The sequence below is a fragment of the Lycium ferocissimum genome, chromosome 12, assembly GCF_029784015.1.
Source record: "Lycium ferocissimum isolate CSIRO_LF1 chromosome 12, AGI_CSIRO_Lferr_CH_V1, whole genome shotgun sequence".
Classification (NCBI taxonomy): domain Eukaryota; kingdom Viridiplantae; phylum Streptophyta; class Magnoliopsida; order Solanales; family Solanaceae; genus Lycium; species Lycium ferocissimum.
In genome coordinates this window covers 38,075,137-38,092,023 of record NC_081353.1, presented here as the reverse complement: position 1 = coordinate 38,092,023, position 16,887 = coordinate 38,075,137, and the positions used below count along the sequence as shown (strand labels likewise).

The 16,887-nt window shown below is 31.3% G+C and overlaps 1 protein-coding gene across 1 annotated transcript; it reads left to right on the top strand.

The window, feature by feature from the left end:
• Window positions 1-9,912: 9,912 nt before the first annotated feature.
• On the top strand, window positions 9,913-11,591 carry LOC132040729 (acetyl-CoA-benzylalcohol acetyltransferase-like). Its single transcript, XM_059431396.1, has one exon. It carries the CDS (start codon window positions 10,009-10,011, stop codon window positions 11,344-11,346), a length of 1,338 nt encoding a protein of 445 aa, XP_059287379.1. The 5' UTR covers window positions 9,913-10,008; the 3' UTR covers window positions 11,347-11,591.
• The last annotated feature ends 5,296 nt before the right edge of the window (window positions 11,592-16,887 follow it).

Sequence of the window (16,887 nt, the reverse complement as noted above, 5' to 3'; positions counted from 1 at the left end):
TTGTGATTTATCCCGAGAATCGATGATCTTGCAACTGTCATTATTGTTACCTAATGTTAGGGTACATTGCATTAACCATGCGTTTAGACATGATATATTTTAACAATTATCATTATTAAAAATCTAAGTGTGAGATTCTTGGGATATATACTATTAATCATGTGTTTGGATATATTAACCATGTGTTTGGATATAGTATTTATAATAGAATAATTAATTTTTTTTTTTTAATAAAGAGTTAAATAGATCATGTACTAGTATGTGTGTCTTTTACTTATATAGTAGATGATTTAGTGTATAGAGTTTAGCTTATACACGGAAGATTAAATCATCGGTTCTTATAAGTATAAAATTTATGTTCACAATTTAAGATGAAAATTGGACAAAACCATCAGTATGATTGTAGCACAAGATTAAACATAATGTATCTTCATTATGGGAACATTATAGTTCTGTCTTCTTGTGATAGTACATTTTGTATGTATTAAATGGATCAAGTAGAGATAAGTATTTTTGTACTGAATATATAAACAACCTCTCTATCTCATTAAATGTACTTATACTCTTAATCTTATTATGATTATTATGATCAGTGTGATGTGTTCATTATTTTGATTTATTAAAAGGTACAAATCAATTGCGGGTCTATGTATTCCTGGTAAATTGGATAGTGGCAAAATACATTTGTGAAATAATAATTAGTTGATAGAATCCATGTCTCGACTTTGAGATCGATTAGCGATACCCTTTATGGATGCTTATAAGTCTCATGTGAAAACCCTGCAGGTGGATTTTGTATCCGTCACGTGATATAGTTAAGCGGAAATATAAAGGATTCAATTAGTCAATGAATTAAATTGTCAGTAATTTAATTTAATTTAATTGATTGGTATCTGTAATCTTAACATGGGGAGTTAAATAAGTTTTAATGTATGATTTCGAAATTGAACTGAGCGCAATTACGAATTTTTAGTGGAATAATTCGTAATTTATTATGGTAGGATTAATTCAAATATTTCGAATCAATTTCATAATAGGAAGCCTCGTTAATTAAATATTGTAGTCCCTGCTGTGCGCGAATAATAAAGACTTAAATGGAATCCGATTTCTTGGTGGCAAAGAAAGACCTATCAGATTTGGGAAAAAGGTTTATACCCTAAAACCTGTTATTATAAAAAGGGTCTTATTCCATAGAGAGGCTAGAGTTTTACAAGTTTCTACAATTTTTTCATAGAAATTCACCTACACGAATTTCGTAGATTCTGGTATTATTCAGGTTACACAGTAGAAGACCGTGGAACTGGAGGATGAACGCGTGGATGATTTTTGCTATTGCTTGAATACTTGATTCGAGTTTGCATTCACACTTCAAGAGATAAGTATCAATTTTATATTTGATTAATATCTTCATTATGTGTTGTCTATATTACATGCAAGTTCGATCCTGACAATTTGCTTCTGCTGTTTATGCCTGTATTCCATCACCTGACCCTATTAGCTCTACATTTATTGGATCTATTATCTATTTTTAGCTAGTCCAAAAACATTAGTACTCCCTCCGTCCCATATTAGTCATTTAGTTGTCCACATTATTATAACTATAGGTCTCAAGATATTTATCCATTTATAAAATTAAGATAAAATTAATTCAGTTTGCTTACTTTGCCCTTAACATTAATTGTTTTTTAAAGTAATCAATATTGATAGTGCAATTGATTGGAGAGAGATAAGTATAATGTAGTAAAAGTACTTTTATTTATAATTTCTTAAAGAGCGTGTAAAAAAAAGGTGGATAAGTAATATAGGACGGAGGGAGTATATTAATTCTTCTACTCTATTTCAAGTAGATTTGATTTTATATGAAAGGAATATGTATAATTAAAAGTAGTACTGTTATTTCACTTGCTACCTACTTGTAAAATGGAATCGTTTGAAATATTATATACATTAACACTGTAAAAAAATTTAGCAATTTCCGGATTGGGAAATGTATCAAAAATCTTAGGTAGTAGAAAAAAGTGGAATTTCCTACTCCCAAGATTGTATTTTGTCGACCCTGTTGCAGTAGGCAATCTCACTAGCAAAGATACAATATTAGGTACGAATTTGAAAGAATCCATTAGCTTTTCATGGCTCTGCCTCTGGCCAACTTGCCTTATTTTCTAAATAAATTATTAATCTTATTTTTTGTGAACATAGTGTAAAAATCGTTTATAGTGTAAAAGTTAAACTATTAGCACTATATATTGTGCTATTAATTTGGTACAGTAACATTACATTGCTAAAGGAATATCAAGACCTTTTTTCCAAGCACTATAATGTATACAGTAACTTAGTTAAAAAAAGCAGATTCAGGATTATAGTTTATAGGTTCTAATTATAATTTTTTTATGGCGTAATACATAAATAGGCCCTCAAACTTGGCTTCAGCTGGCAAGTACGTCCTTCAACTTTGGGTGTGCACAAGTAGGCACTTCAACTTGTCTCCACTTCGTCAGTGGAACACTCTAACTTACAAAATAATCATCCAGACACCTCAACTTGTATAAAGTACACCTCGAAAATTTATGTGCCCCGTCAACATTTATGTTTAGATGTTTAACTTTATACAAGTTGAAGTCTTTCTTATCTTGACCCAAAGTTAGAGGAGATATTTCTTCATAAGCCAAGTTTGAGGACCTGTTTATGTATTATGTATTTGTTTATTGGATTCAAAATAAACTATTTATATATATTAAGAATTATGAGCGGAAACTATTGAATTTTACAGAATTCATAACTTCAAATCTTGCTCTGCCACTGTTAAAATATAAGGATTTAAGGCATTCCCCTACATTTTTTAATTCGTCCTTTTTCTTATAAATTACCAATCATACCATACTTGAAGTGTTCACATGCTGCTGTACTTTCGCATGGAGGGTTTCACATGGTGTTGTCCTAGTGCATGCTGTGTTCATATGCATAGGTTCACTGATGACTTGGTCTTTTGGGTTGAATAAATTAGGAAAGATGGTCCAACTCTCTATAAATGGAAAAAGACAAATTAGTATTCTTGAAATTACCTTCTGTATATTTTTTTCTTTTTCGTTTGGGGGTTTCCACCCACTGTTTTTTTATTTATAAAATAATTTTCAACACTTTAAAGGTGCTTTAAGCACTTATGCTCAAAAGCCTCTTTTTTTTTTCAGTTAATCCAAGTTAATCCAAACAGGCTCGTAGTAACCTGCTGTAATTTTATATGTCTAGTCTAATTTTTCTAGAGGTACTTTTGGAAGTGTCTAGAAAGCTTGGATTTAGATGCATAAACCTAAAAAAAGAAAGGAAGGAAGAAAAAGGAAAAAAGGAAAAAGGAAAAAAGAAAAAAGCAATTGAAAAGCACCAAAGTCCACATCTATCGGGAAGTTCATCAAGAAATTCGACAAAAATGACAAAATGTCACAATTGGAAAAAAGTTGGCTCTTTTATATATTTTCCTCGTGTAAAATAAGTTTGTTAAACAAATAATATAACTAGCATCACCTTATGAATTATGATCTCTATTTATTTTTGCAGTCGTCGTTTAAGAAATTTGGCAAAAGTAATCACACATTATACATCAAAAAAAAAAAAAAAAAAAAATTACGCTTTTACGATTACGCCGATGAGACATGACTTAAGTACATTCTTCGTTCTAACTATCTTCTTTGAATTATTCAAAATCTCGCCAATTAAAACTTGCATTTATATTCAATTATTCTCAAGTTTCATAATACATTGTTCACATTTTTTTAAGAACCATATCTGTAGCTTCACGTCTGAAAAATCTTTAAAATCCCATCTTCTGTTCTCACCAATCAGTAAGATTCGTTGCAGTGTTTAATATTTTAAAATCTTTTTTCTTTTTTGAACAAATCATGATTTGATTTAATTTTGTATCGTCGTTCCAGTAATGGGTCGGTGAGGTTCTAAGTTCTAAGTTCTAATAAAGAATTATATGCATGGTAGGTATGATTCAGCAGGACAATCTCATGTATGATTTTTTTACCCAAAATAACTATTTTGGACTATTACTATACATCCTTGTTCAGCTCACTAACAGTATGTTCATGTCCAAACACAATTCAAATTTAAAATACTACTTAGTATCTATTTTTCTACTTAACTTCAATACTATTTTCTTTTTCAAATGTCAAGTAAATCATGTAAACTCTTCCTTTAAAGACAACTTAGAATGCAAGTTTTATACTATACATTTTCAGCGCATTTCACTCTACCATGCATAGTTATTTGTACTTCTTTTTCTTTACCACTACTTAAACGACAAAAGGTTAAATCTCCGAGGTTGTAGCAGCAACGTTACAAACACGGCCACTTATACCAGAGTTTGAACATGAATAAAGAAATATGGTTGAAGTTTGAAAAAAAAAAAAAAGAGTGTTTGAATTTGGAGTTGAAAAACGGTATTTTTTTTTAAGTAAAAACGGTAGTTCAATTTCTATAACCCAAGTTTGAAATTTAAATATTGACAAATATAATAAATAACACAAATAAATACTTATTTGAAGTAAAGTTCAACTATTATTTCGAAATTGCAATTCTTTCGGGTCTTTCACTAATGTCCGATACTTTCATTGAGATTCGACTAAATTTGAATTCATGCCGAAAAACCTTACATTAACAATAAAACACTCCTTGACAAAGATTAATTATACATACTATAAGGCTCAAACTCGAGATCTCTAATTATTAATAGTTAACGGCTCCATTGACGATAGAAATATGAATAATACAATGAAATGCGGAAAATGTTAACTTGCGACGGATAAATCGGATCTTACTCGCAAAAATAGGAGCTATGCGACGGATAAATCGGATCTTAATCGCAAAAATAGGAGCTATTTGCAATTAATAATTAATAACGTGCATTATTTAGGAAGTGGTGGAGCTCGTGCGACTTATTTTATATCAAACCTTTTTGTAAATAATTTTGGCGGTCGTTTGGTTAGGTTATTAGTTGGGTGATACAATGAAGGCGCGTAGTATTTATGTGAGAATAATAATGTAGAGATTATGTATTCAGTATTCTTCCATTTCAATTTGTTTCTCTGTTTGTGATTTGGCAATGAGTTTAAGAAAAAATAAAGAAGACTTTTAAATCGTGTGATCTTAAATTAAAAATATATAGAATGTATCAAACTGTCACTTAAACATGTCATATGAAAAGTTGGTATTGAAGAGTTGCCAAAAAAGAAAGAGACATTCTTTTAAAACGGACTAAAAGGGAAATCAAGACAAACAAATTGAAACGAAGGGAGTAATTATAAAGAGATTGTTATAGATAAATTAATTATAAATTAATTACTTTAAGGATATTATTATTATCTTTAATAAACTTAATCCCCACCAAGGGCGGAGCTAGGTTTAACGGTCCTGATCCAACTGTTAAGGTATTGTTCGTTTTGGAAATAGACTTGCACGGATGTGCATGTCACTTGGGTTCTAACCTGAAAGGCGTCTCAACAGTTGATTTTGAACTCATTATTGTAAGGTCCCTAAATTTCTTCTTTTATTCCCTTGTGAGATTCGCCTAAGGTGTGACACGTGCCCTTTTTCAAATGCTTGTCCTCAGTCATGGGCGTTCGTCATGCTCCGATACCATCTTTAACTGCCATAGTCCAACTGTTATGATATTGTCCGCTTTGGCCTTGGATACAAATGGATTTGCCCCTTAGGTTTTAATTTAGAAAACATATCAACATTTGATTTTGAACTCTTTATTATAAAGCCCTAACTTTCTTCTCCCATTTTGACGTGGGATTCATCTAAAACTTAACTTCACCCCCTTTTAATAGGTTTGCCCACTGTCATGAGGGTTAGGGTTCACACTAGGCTTAATCAAAATCGATAGTTGAATATCTTTTCCAAAAAAATATCAAGATATATATGAGTCAAACATTATTTTCTTATAAATATATACTAAATTTTTTATTACTTTCTTTAATTTATGCAACATGTATTCGTTTTTAATATGGAATATAATTTGGATAAAGTACCTTTAATTAAAAGACCCCAAGAATGTTTCAGGGAGTTTGATATTTCAATTACATTGCAAACGACTGCCACAGTTTTGAAAATATAATTATTTCTGACTTACTGTTAGTGAGCTGAAAAAGGATGTATAGTAATAATCCAAAATAGTTATTTTGGGGAAAAAAATCATACATGAGATTGTCCTGCTGAATCATACCTACCATGCATATAATTCTTTATTAGAACTTAGAACCTCACCGACCCATTATTGGAACGACGATACAAAAATTAAATCAAATCATGATTTATTCAAAAAAAAAAAAATGATTTAAAAATATAAAACACTGCAACGAATCTTACTGATTGGTGAGAACAGAAGATGGGATTTTAAAGATTTTTCAGACGTGAAGCTACAAATATGATTCTTAAAAAAATGTGAATAATGTATTATGAAACTTGAGAATAATTGAATATAAATGCAAGTTTTAATTGGCGAGATTTTTGAATAATTCAAAGAAGATAGTTAGAACGAAGAATGTACTTAAGTCATGTCTCATCGGCGTAATCGTAAAAGCATAATTTTTTTTTATTTTTTTGATGTATAATGTGTGATTACTTTTGCCAAATTTCTTAAACGACGACTGTAAAAATAAATAGAGATCATAACTCATAAGGTGATGCTAGTTATATTATTTGTTTTACAAACTTATTTTACACGAGGAAAATAAATAAAAGAGCCAACTTTTTTCCAATTGTGACATTTGTCATTTTTGTCGAATTTCTTGATGAACTTCCCGATAAATGTGGACTTTGGTGCTTTTCAATTGCTTTTTTCTTTTTTCCTTTTTCCTTTTTCTTCCTTCCTTTCTTTTTTTAGGTTCATGCATCCAAATCAAAGCTTTCTAGACACTTCCAAAAGTACCTCTCGAAAAATTAGACTAGACATATAAAATTACAGCAGGTTACTGAGAGCCGGTTTGGATTAACTGAAAAAAAGAGGGTGTTAAGAATAAGTGCTTAAAGCACCTCTTTTAAGTATTGAAAATTATTTTATAAATAAGCAGTTACGTGCTTGAATAAAAATACTGAAGTTGAAAATAAGTTGTTGATGTGTTTGGTACACAAGTGTTGTTAAGCACTTTTTTTTATTAGTGAGGGTAATACTGGAACTAAAATAAATATAAGAGATAAAAGAGTAAAATCGTTGGTCAAAGCAAAATGGCTTTTAAGCCAAAAAAAAAAAAAAAATTGGGGTTGCCTAACTTCTTATTTTTTGCTCATTTTAAGCATTTTTTAACTTATTTTAAGCACATTTTTATTTTTTAAACACTCAAAAAAGTTAAAAATGACTTATAAGCTAATTTGATCAGCTTATAAGTCAATTCAAACGTGCTCTAACTAGTAAAAGGAAGGGAAAAAAAAACTAACAAGAATTATGATTAAGTGATAATTATTAAGTATCCTTCATTTTTAATCAAAAATTTTGAGTTAATACGAATTTTGTCTCGCCGCACTACGGTACAAAACAGTGGGTGGAAAACCCCAAACGAAAAAGAAAAAAATATACAGAAGGTAATTTCAAGAATACTAATTTGTCTTTTTCCATTTATAGAGAATTGGACCATCTTTCCTAATTTATTCAACCCAAAAGACCAAGTCAGTGAACCTATGCAAATGATCACAGCATGCACTGGGACAACACCATGTGAAACCCTCCATGCGAAAGTACAGCAGCAAGTGAACCCTTCAAGTATGGTATGATTGGTAATTTATAAGAAAAAGGACGAATTAAAAAATGTGAACCTATGTGGCACTAGGACAACACCATGCCTTAAATCCTTATATTTTAACAGTGGCAGAGGAAGATTTGAAGTTATGAATTCGGTAAAATTCAATAGTTTCTCATAATTCTTAACATATATAAATAATTTATTTTGAATCTAATAAATAAATACATAATACATCATGATAATTTTTTTCAAACTGCCAAAAAAAATAATAATTCGTATTGAACATCTAAACACAAATGTTGAACATAAATTTTCGAGGTGTACTTTATACAAGTTGAGGTGGGATGATTAAATTATTCCACGAGAAGTGGAGACAAGTCAGTGTTTCTTTTGAAAAAGTTGAAGGGCGTGATGCCACGTGGCAATTTATGTATTACACCATAAAAAAAATTATAATCAGAACCTATAGACTACAACAACAACAACAACAACAAGCCCAGTATAATCCCACAATGTGGTCCTGGAGAGGCAGGTATATCAACCCCCCCCGCCGAAAGGTAGGCTCGAAACATTTCAGAAAGACCCTGAAGAGAGGGAGAAGAGAGGAAGATAAGGAAAAACAAGACAAAAAAAGGTCATATAGGACGAAGCATATCGAAAACAATTATGATAACACGAATACCAAAAGCCAAGTCATGGTGAACCTATGCAAATGATACGCAGCATTAACTACTATAGATAAAAAATAATTAAAAAAGAGACAAACTGACAAATACAAGTAGCATCGTGATAAACCAAAGGTAATAAGGTATGATTGGTAATTTATAAGAAAAAGGACGAATTAAAAAATGTAGCCTCTATCCTGCCTTACAACCTCCTATCTATTTTAACAGTGGCATATCAAGATTTGAATACTTGAATTAACCATCCATAAAACCTCTCACACCTCCGCAGTTTTCTCTGTCTCTCCTAATTCATAATATATATAAATAGTTTATTTTGAATTCACTCCCATCTAGTCTAATCAGAACCTATAAACTATAATCCTGAATCTGCTTTTTTTTAACTAAGTTACTGTATATATTATAGTGCTTGGAAAAAAGGTCTTCATATTCCTTTAGCAATGTAATGTTACTGTACCAAATTAATAGTACAATATATAGTGCTAATAGTTTAAAACACAAATGTATAAACGATTTTTACACTATGTTCACACAAAATAAGATTAATAATTTATTTAGAAAATAAGGCAAGTTGGCCAGAGGCAGAGCCATGAAAAGCTAATGGATTCTTTCAAATTCGTACCTAATATTGTGTCTTTGCTAGTGAGATTGCCTACTGCAACAGGGTCGACTTTTTTATATTAATAAAATGGTATTAAAAGAATTATTACAAATAAATCAAAATAAGAGAGGTTAGCGTAATATAAATGCAAAAATTATAATCAGAACCTATAAAACTTATCCTGAAGAAATTACTTACTCCTAAAAAATTATGAATATTTTTACTAACTTACCCCTAATTAATGCTTAGAAAAAGAAAAGTTATTTAATGATTTTTTATTATAAATAAGGGTAAGTTCGGAAGAATCTTCTTGAAATTGTAATGTCATATTTTGAAACAAAATAAAAAATATAAAGGGTCACTTAATATAGAATGGAGGGAATAGTCAAATTTAATTAAATGACTTTTTGTTCGGAGGTTCTCATGGACTGTAACAAATCCGAATCTCAACTAGCCCAAGTTACACATGAAATGAGTTCAAAATCTCACCTACCCTTGTTTCTCTTCATTAATTGTAAAATTTTGCACGTTCTTGTAGTCTTGGGACAATTTCCTGGAAGAGTTGACCAGAACAAGTCGTTTCCCCATAAAAATAACATGAAAATAAAATGTATTCTTTCAAATTCGGGTAAATATAATTGACTTGACAATAGTGAGATATTGACGGATCAGATTTTTAAATTTTATGAGTTTTAAATTCTAAAATAATAACATCAGGTGTTAATAATTGAGTACTAAATTTAATTTTTTTTTCGCATTTAGTGAATTTAGTGAATATATTACTGTAATAAAAAAATAGAGGGTTTGAATTAAGACTATGGATTCAAAGGAACGGTAGGTAACATTCTAGCTCCGCTCGTGACATAACTTACACTCAAAGATAAATAGGAAGCCTGTATTTTCCGGATCAATACATATATATAAACTCTTCTTCAGCTATATTAATTTCCCTTAGTTCTATACTTCCATTAACCATATATCAAACATGGCTGGTCAAATTCAAGTTGAAATCATGTCCAAGAAACTCATAAAACCATCTTCACCAACTCCTAAACACCTCCAAAATTACAAATTATCTTTCTTTGACCAAATTGCTGAAAAAACGCATATGCCTTTTGTTCTATTTTATCCACATAACAACTCTTCTACTACTACTGATTCTATGGTACAACAACTTGAAGAATCACTTTCTAGGATTTTAACTCATGTTTATCCAGCTGCTGGTAGATTTGATGAAAATAATAATTCAATCATTTGTCAAGATCAAGGCGTGCAACTAATAAAAGCTAATGTCAATCGTCGAATGGACGATGAATTCCTCCAACAAGCACACAACAATTTGGATCTCGCCATGGAATTTTGGCCACAAGGGATTAAGGATGTGGACACGACAAATTTGTTCGCGACACCAATTATGTTTGTGCAAATCGCGATTTTCCAATGTGGGGGAATCGTGTTATCTACTAGCGCTGCACACCCTGCAATTGACGGGTGGACAAATTTTACGTTCATCTACGAGTGGTCCAAAGTGTGTAAATTGGGAATTCCAGCTGAAAAGATTAACTTCATGAGCTTTGATATGGCTAACATTTTCGAACCAAGAGACATAACCACGATTTTTGAACCTTCTGCTATTTTCGCAGGGAAACGTTCAAAGTTGGTGGCTAAAAAGTTTGTTATGGATGAGGTCTCTGTATCAAAGCTCAGAGACAAATTAACTAACTGCAATGCCTTAAGCTTTAAGCCCTCAAGAGTTGAGATTATTACGGCGATTTTATGGAGGGCTCAACTCCGCGCTTCACAGGCAATAACAGGGAAAATTAAGCCTTCTGTAATGTCATTTCCCCTGAGTTTACGCAGTAAGCTTAAATATCCTGAAGCAGCTAATCCTTTTGGAAATTTTATTATTGAAGTTCCTATAGCCTATGAGCCTAAAGGGACCGATATGGAGTTACATGATTTTATTAGATTGATAAGAGAAACAGTGCAAAAAACTGTTGAGTATTGTGGTGAAGCTTCTGCAGATGATGTAGTTGCCTTGGTGGCTAATTTATATAACAAAAGTTATGGAGGAACAGAATGGGGAGCTAGTGATGATGTTGAGGAATTTACATGTTCAAGTTTGAGTAGATTTCACATGCAAGAAGCAGATTTTGGATGGGGGAATCCAAATTTAATGCATTTTGGATCAAGACATCATCCAGTGTTTTGGTTGTATTCTACACAATGTGGTAATAGTATTGTTGTGCAGATGGATCTCAAGGAAAAGTACATGGACTTCATTGAACATGACCAAGAATTCCTGGCTTTTACCAAGTTTTAGATTTTTCTTGAAGTTCCGCCTTCGAGCAACAGTTATAGGTCATAGGTTCGAGCCGTTGAATCAGTTGTCAGGATTGACTTGCAACATTATACCCCCTTGGGCGTGCGGGCATTCTCCAAACTTTGCGTGAGCGCGGAATGCTTTGTCAAGACTAAACTTCTCACCTTTTTTCTTTATTTTGCTTTGTTAATGCAAGACTATGTGAAATTTTGTTCTTAATAAAATTGTGTTACTTTCGTCAATTATTTTCTGAAATCTTGAATAGTAGACCTTTGCCACTATACTGGAATCTTCACTTATATATAAAGAATTGTTTTTATTCTATTTGCACCGATACAACGAATTCAGTTGAACTCCCTTTGGATCATGTAACTATGTCCTGCTTAATTGAACCAACATTATGGTGAGAAATGTGTGTTTTAAGTCTTGGATCTCTCTTACTGCTGAAAGCTAATAATACCAAAAGAACTTAGGATTCCATGAAGAATGTTTGGTAGAAAAGAAAAAATGTTAGCATCTAAAATGAAGTAAAAAAATGCCATTTGTATTAACACTTCATTTTGAGGGACTTTTACTTTTGATTTTAAATGCTGCATCAAAGCCAAATTTGCTCTTCAACTGTTTAACCTTAAAACATCAAAAAACATTGAGATCAAATTATATCAAGATCTTGACAAGTTTTGAAACTAATCACATTGAGCAAATTAACCATTATGGCTGAAGAATTTTGCCTGAAGAGACTGGCTGAGTTTCACAAATAGCCACCTCTTTAATTTAGACTAGTTTTAGAAATTGGCCAGTTTTTCAACATTAGATCAGTAATATGACTTCAAATATAAGATTCCACACTGACGTTGTCAGTAACCAGGACGGCCTAAAGCTCCTCCAGTTGCCGCTTCTATTAATTATTACAAGAAAAGAAAATAGGAATTAGCCACAGATAACTTTTATCGTTAAACAATAAATATCCATAAGGCCATAACTAATCTTATATAATGATAGATTTGCAACGGATGATAAAAAAAGCTGGTTAACTACGGTCTAAGTGATCATTATCTTCCTGTCATATTGTAAGTGATATCATTTTCTAGACATTTTCCTCGAAGAAATAACTAGAACCAGTCTTTTCCCACCATAAATAGGAAGTATGGAGTTTTTGTCCAGGATACATCTACTTGTATCTTCAACCTTCCTAATTTTTTCTCTTTTCCTTAGTTCCACATTTTTGCTACATAAAAAATGGGTAGCCTTTCTGTTAATTTGAATGACCAAATTCAAGTTGAAATCATGTCCAAGGAGTTGATATACCTATTCTCTCCAACTCCTAATCACCTTCAAAATTATAAGTTAATCTTTCTTAGACCAAATAGCTGAGAAAACGCATGTTTGTTGTTTTTTATCACACCTTATTAACTCATCCACTACAACTAATTTTATGGTAGAACAACTTGAAGAATCTCTTTCTAGGATTTTGACTCATGTTTATCGAGCTGCTGGTAGATTTGCACAAGATAAATGTTAAATAAATTGCCTTGACCAAGATGTGACATTTGTGGGTTGGGTTGGGTTAATTTATTTGGGATGGGTTTTAATTTGGGGGGATCGGTAATTGACGTGGACCATTTAATTGGAAGTCACGTGTCCAATCTGATATTATTTTTGTATTTTCCTAATATTTTAAAATCAGTCATTTTAGTTGTTAACGGTAAGTGGCATGAATGAACCATTTCAGTCACGACGATGGCATAAATAGACCCAACTATTAACGGGTCCATTTAATTGGAAGTCACGTGTCCAATCTGATATTATTTTTGTATTTTCCTAATATTTTAAAATCAGTCATTTTAGTTGTTAACGGTAAGTGGCATGAATGAACCATTTCAGTCACGACGATGGCATAAATAGACCCAACTATTAACGGGTGACATGAATGAGCTATTTCGGATAGTACGATGACATATTTGAACTTTTTTCCTTTTTATTTTGGATGAGGAACAACCAATAATAGTTTCCTTTCTTCTTCTCTCTAGCGCCCTTCCCCTATTATCTATTTATCTTTCCTCCTCTTTTCATAGTCTAATCTTTCATTTGTCAAAAATCAAATAAGAGAAAATGGATCAATACTAACCCAAATAGATCAATCTGTTTTTTCTCAGTCACTCTTAATATGCCTAAAATACAGAACTTCATAAAGATTCTAATTTTTCTTTTCTTTGTGATTTTTAGACTTCTTAACTTGTAAATTCTAACAAGTATAACATCACTACAATTTTCAGACATATTTTATTTATTTGTTTTGAGATTTGACAATAACTTAAGAATTCTACGGGTGTGCTTTCACTTGCTCACAGATAAACTGAAAATATTTTGATAAAGCTTTTACAGAGTTCGACTAGAAGAATAATTTAGGTCTTATTTGTCTACACTTAAATAAAAAAAATTAATTTTAATTTTTTGGACTCCAATCAGTAATTTTGTTTGTTTTTCAGGTTTGAATCTTAATCATTAATTGGATTTATTTTCTTTATTTTATAATCACTTAAAAGGTTTGAAAAGATATGAATGATTAATATCTATAATAATATCTTAATATCATCATTAAGCGCTCAATTATCTTTCTCCTTTTTCATATTTGTTAAATTCTCTCATTGCTTTGTCGTCTATTCGGTAATTACTATTAATTTAAATTTCGTATTTCTAGTTCAAGATTTATGTTTTGAGAATCTCTTGGAGCTTGGTTAACTTTCAGAGATCCCAACTTTTTCTTCCCTAGGATACAAGGATTAATGGGAAAGAAGAACCAAACCTAGTGGATTTGTAAAAGCACAAGATAATATTGGACGAAAATCTCAAGAAATGGAAGTGTGAAAGAGAAAGAGTGCTGACAAAGAGGGACCTGCAAGAACATTTGTCGCCTCGCACAACTATTGTTGGTTGTGTCTCACCGGCCACCTGGACCAGAAGGTTATCTGGTTGAAACAAGGGTACTTGATAAAACACAGTTGTCCACAGGCACAGTTCATGACATCACATAAAATTATCCAAACTACACCCATGTTGTTGGAGCGGAAACAAAATTTGAAATTTATAGTTTTTAATTTTAGGATAGTAACATTAAGTATTAGTAATTGAGTTCGAATTTGATTTTTGTGCTTATTTAGTGAATTTGTTAATACAAATATATTATTTGAACTAAAGTTAATGAGTTATCAACGTCTTTTCAGAATGCAAGCCATATATAAAAGATAAAATTTTCATATAAAATATTTATTTAATTCAAATCAAATTTGGAACATTTAATTATACACATCAACCTCAATTAGTTCTAAATAAATAATCTTGACCTAAATGTTTTACGACTTATTGAGGCTAATGCGTCTAATTAGGGATGGGTTCGAACATGGATATAAAAAATACCATATAGTTTTTAATACCGCGGTTTTTTGGTATTACGGTATTTGGTATGGTATGAATTTAAATTTTCAAAGAACGTATTCGGTATGGTATTTGGTATTTATAAAATAGTAGAGATACAAAAACAAAAAATAAATAAGATTAGGACAAAAGTTAATTAAAAGTTATACAAAAAATATATATTATATTTACTACTTGCTAAATATATAGACTAGTTTTCGTAGAAAAAAAAAAATAAAATAAATAAAATTAGATCTCATTTAATGCCAATTTGTATCTAATGAAAATTGTACCATCAAAGCTAACCTTTATATAATAGTTTCATGCTTTTCTTTCACGTTCAAGATTTATGTTTTGAGAATCTCTGAGCTTTAATTTGTTCAGAGATCCCAACTTTTTTTCCAGGATACATTAAGACTCGAAATGGTGGAAATGAACCTATTCTCTCTACCGAATGAAATTTTTGGTGTAAAATTGTATAGGACTAAAGAGAAAGATGCTTATTTTGGCTAATGTTGTTTAGACTTTGGAACTTTTGGTTGTATCTCACCCTATCGTGATTCAAATATCCATTGTGTAATTGATTAACGTACGAAAAACACAGCTTGTCCACAGGCACTTTCTTTTAAATATGTCTATTTACACCCATGTTGTTGGAGAGGAATATAATTGAAATTTAAGTCAAGGTTAATCCTTTATTACATTAAGTATATACGTAATTGAAGTCAAATAAATTTTGGTTATTTAAACCGTGAAATACCGAAACCGAACTTAAAAATCAAGTGCCCATATTAGTTTGGTATGGTAATGGTATCGTATTTTTATACACATCAACCTCAATTACCGAACCGAAGTTTCAAATACGGTATATATATATATAATGAAAGGAGGTGATATATGTTATGCGGTTGACTTATTTATGTGATGGACACTTGAAACACGTACATAAGTTTTTTCAAAATGTGAAACGGAAGTGTGTAATAGGAATAAATTATCAATCTTATATATATATATAAAAGCAGGCAATAGGCTCGCCTACGTGGTGCTCTAAAAAATCAGAAATCATATTTATCTTTTTTCGTATTTGTTTGCCTCTTTACTCCTTTTTTACCATTTAATTTGCTAAAGAAAATTAAAAGGACACGCCTTTTAAATTGGCAGTTTTAAAACCTCCCTCTGGTTAATTACTATTCCTCTTTCCGTTTTCCAACTAAAACTATTTTTCTTCACTTTCCGTCCTTCTCCTTTACCTCTCCCTCCCACTAGCCAGCAAATTCTCTTTTCCTCTTCAAAGATATATTCTTTCCACCTCATTTTATGTTAATTGTACTACTCAATATTTTGTCTATTAGTTTTTTCGTTGCTCACGTATTGGATTAAACAAGTTTCATTTGATATGGTATGTGCTCTTTAATTTTGGAGAAGCCATCAAATTAAACACGAATACACCGACGACACTGGAGACGATAACAAGTTTTGTGAAGAGAACGAGGCGGGCAACGAAAGTGATAGCACCAATCATGCAGAAACAGAGTGTCCAACTTAAATGCAAGGACAAATTTGGAGTTCTTCCAAAAGAACGATCACCTCACATATGTACGTATCCTTCTAAGATTGACTACCTATAGAAGTTAAAATAGTCGACGTTGATAGTTCCAACACCCATATTGTCAAACAAGACAACCTTATAATATATTTGTTATTTAGAGCCACTCGAAATTGGTTTCCGGAACCAATTTATTTGGTTTTAAAACTATACATGTACAAGCATTGATTTTTATTGTTTTAGGTAAGCCATTTTGCACTTCCTTTGATAATCCAACCTACACAACCTGCGTGTTTTTCTGTACTTCTTTCACTATTTGCGTAATACAACATTATTGTTTTTACGGCTTCTCGCGCAGTGTCCGATACTTACATTGACGCGATTAATCAAGGTCCAACTCAACACGGTAATACAAAGATTAATCATGCATTTAAAATGTTGAATTACCAGCAATTTGATTTCTTTTACTCAAAGATATGGTTTTTTTTTCCTAAATAGAATTTGCTTATGAAAAATTTATAATCATACGTTTTTAAGCATATGTTTGTTTTCGTTCCACTCTTTGTGTGAAACTACTTATA

What these genes read in the sequence shown, in the direction of transcription:
- LOC132040729 (XM_059431396.1), top strand. Translation starts at nt 10,009, where the DNA reads ATGGCTGGTCAAATTCAAGTTGAAATCATGTCCAAGAAACTCATAAAA.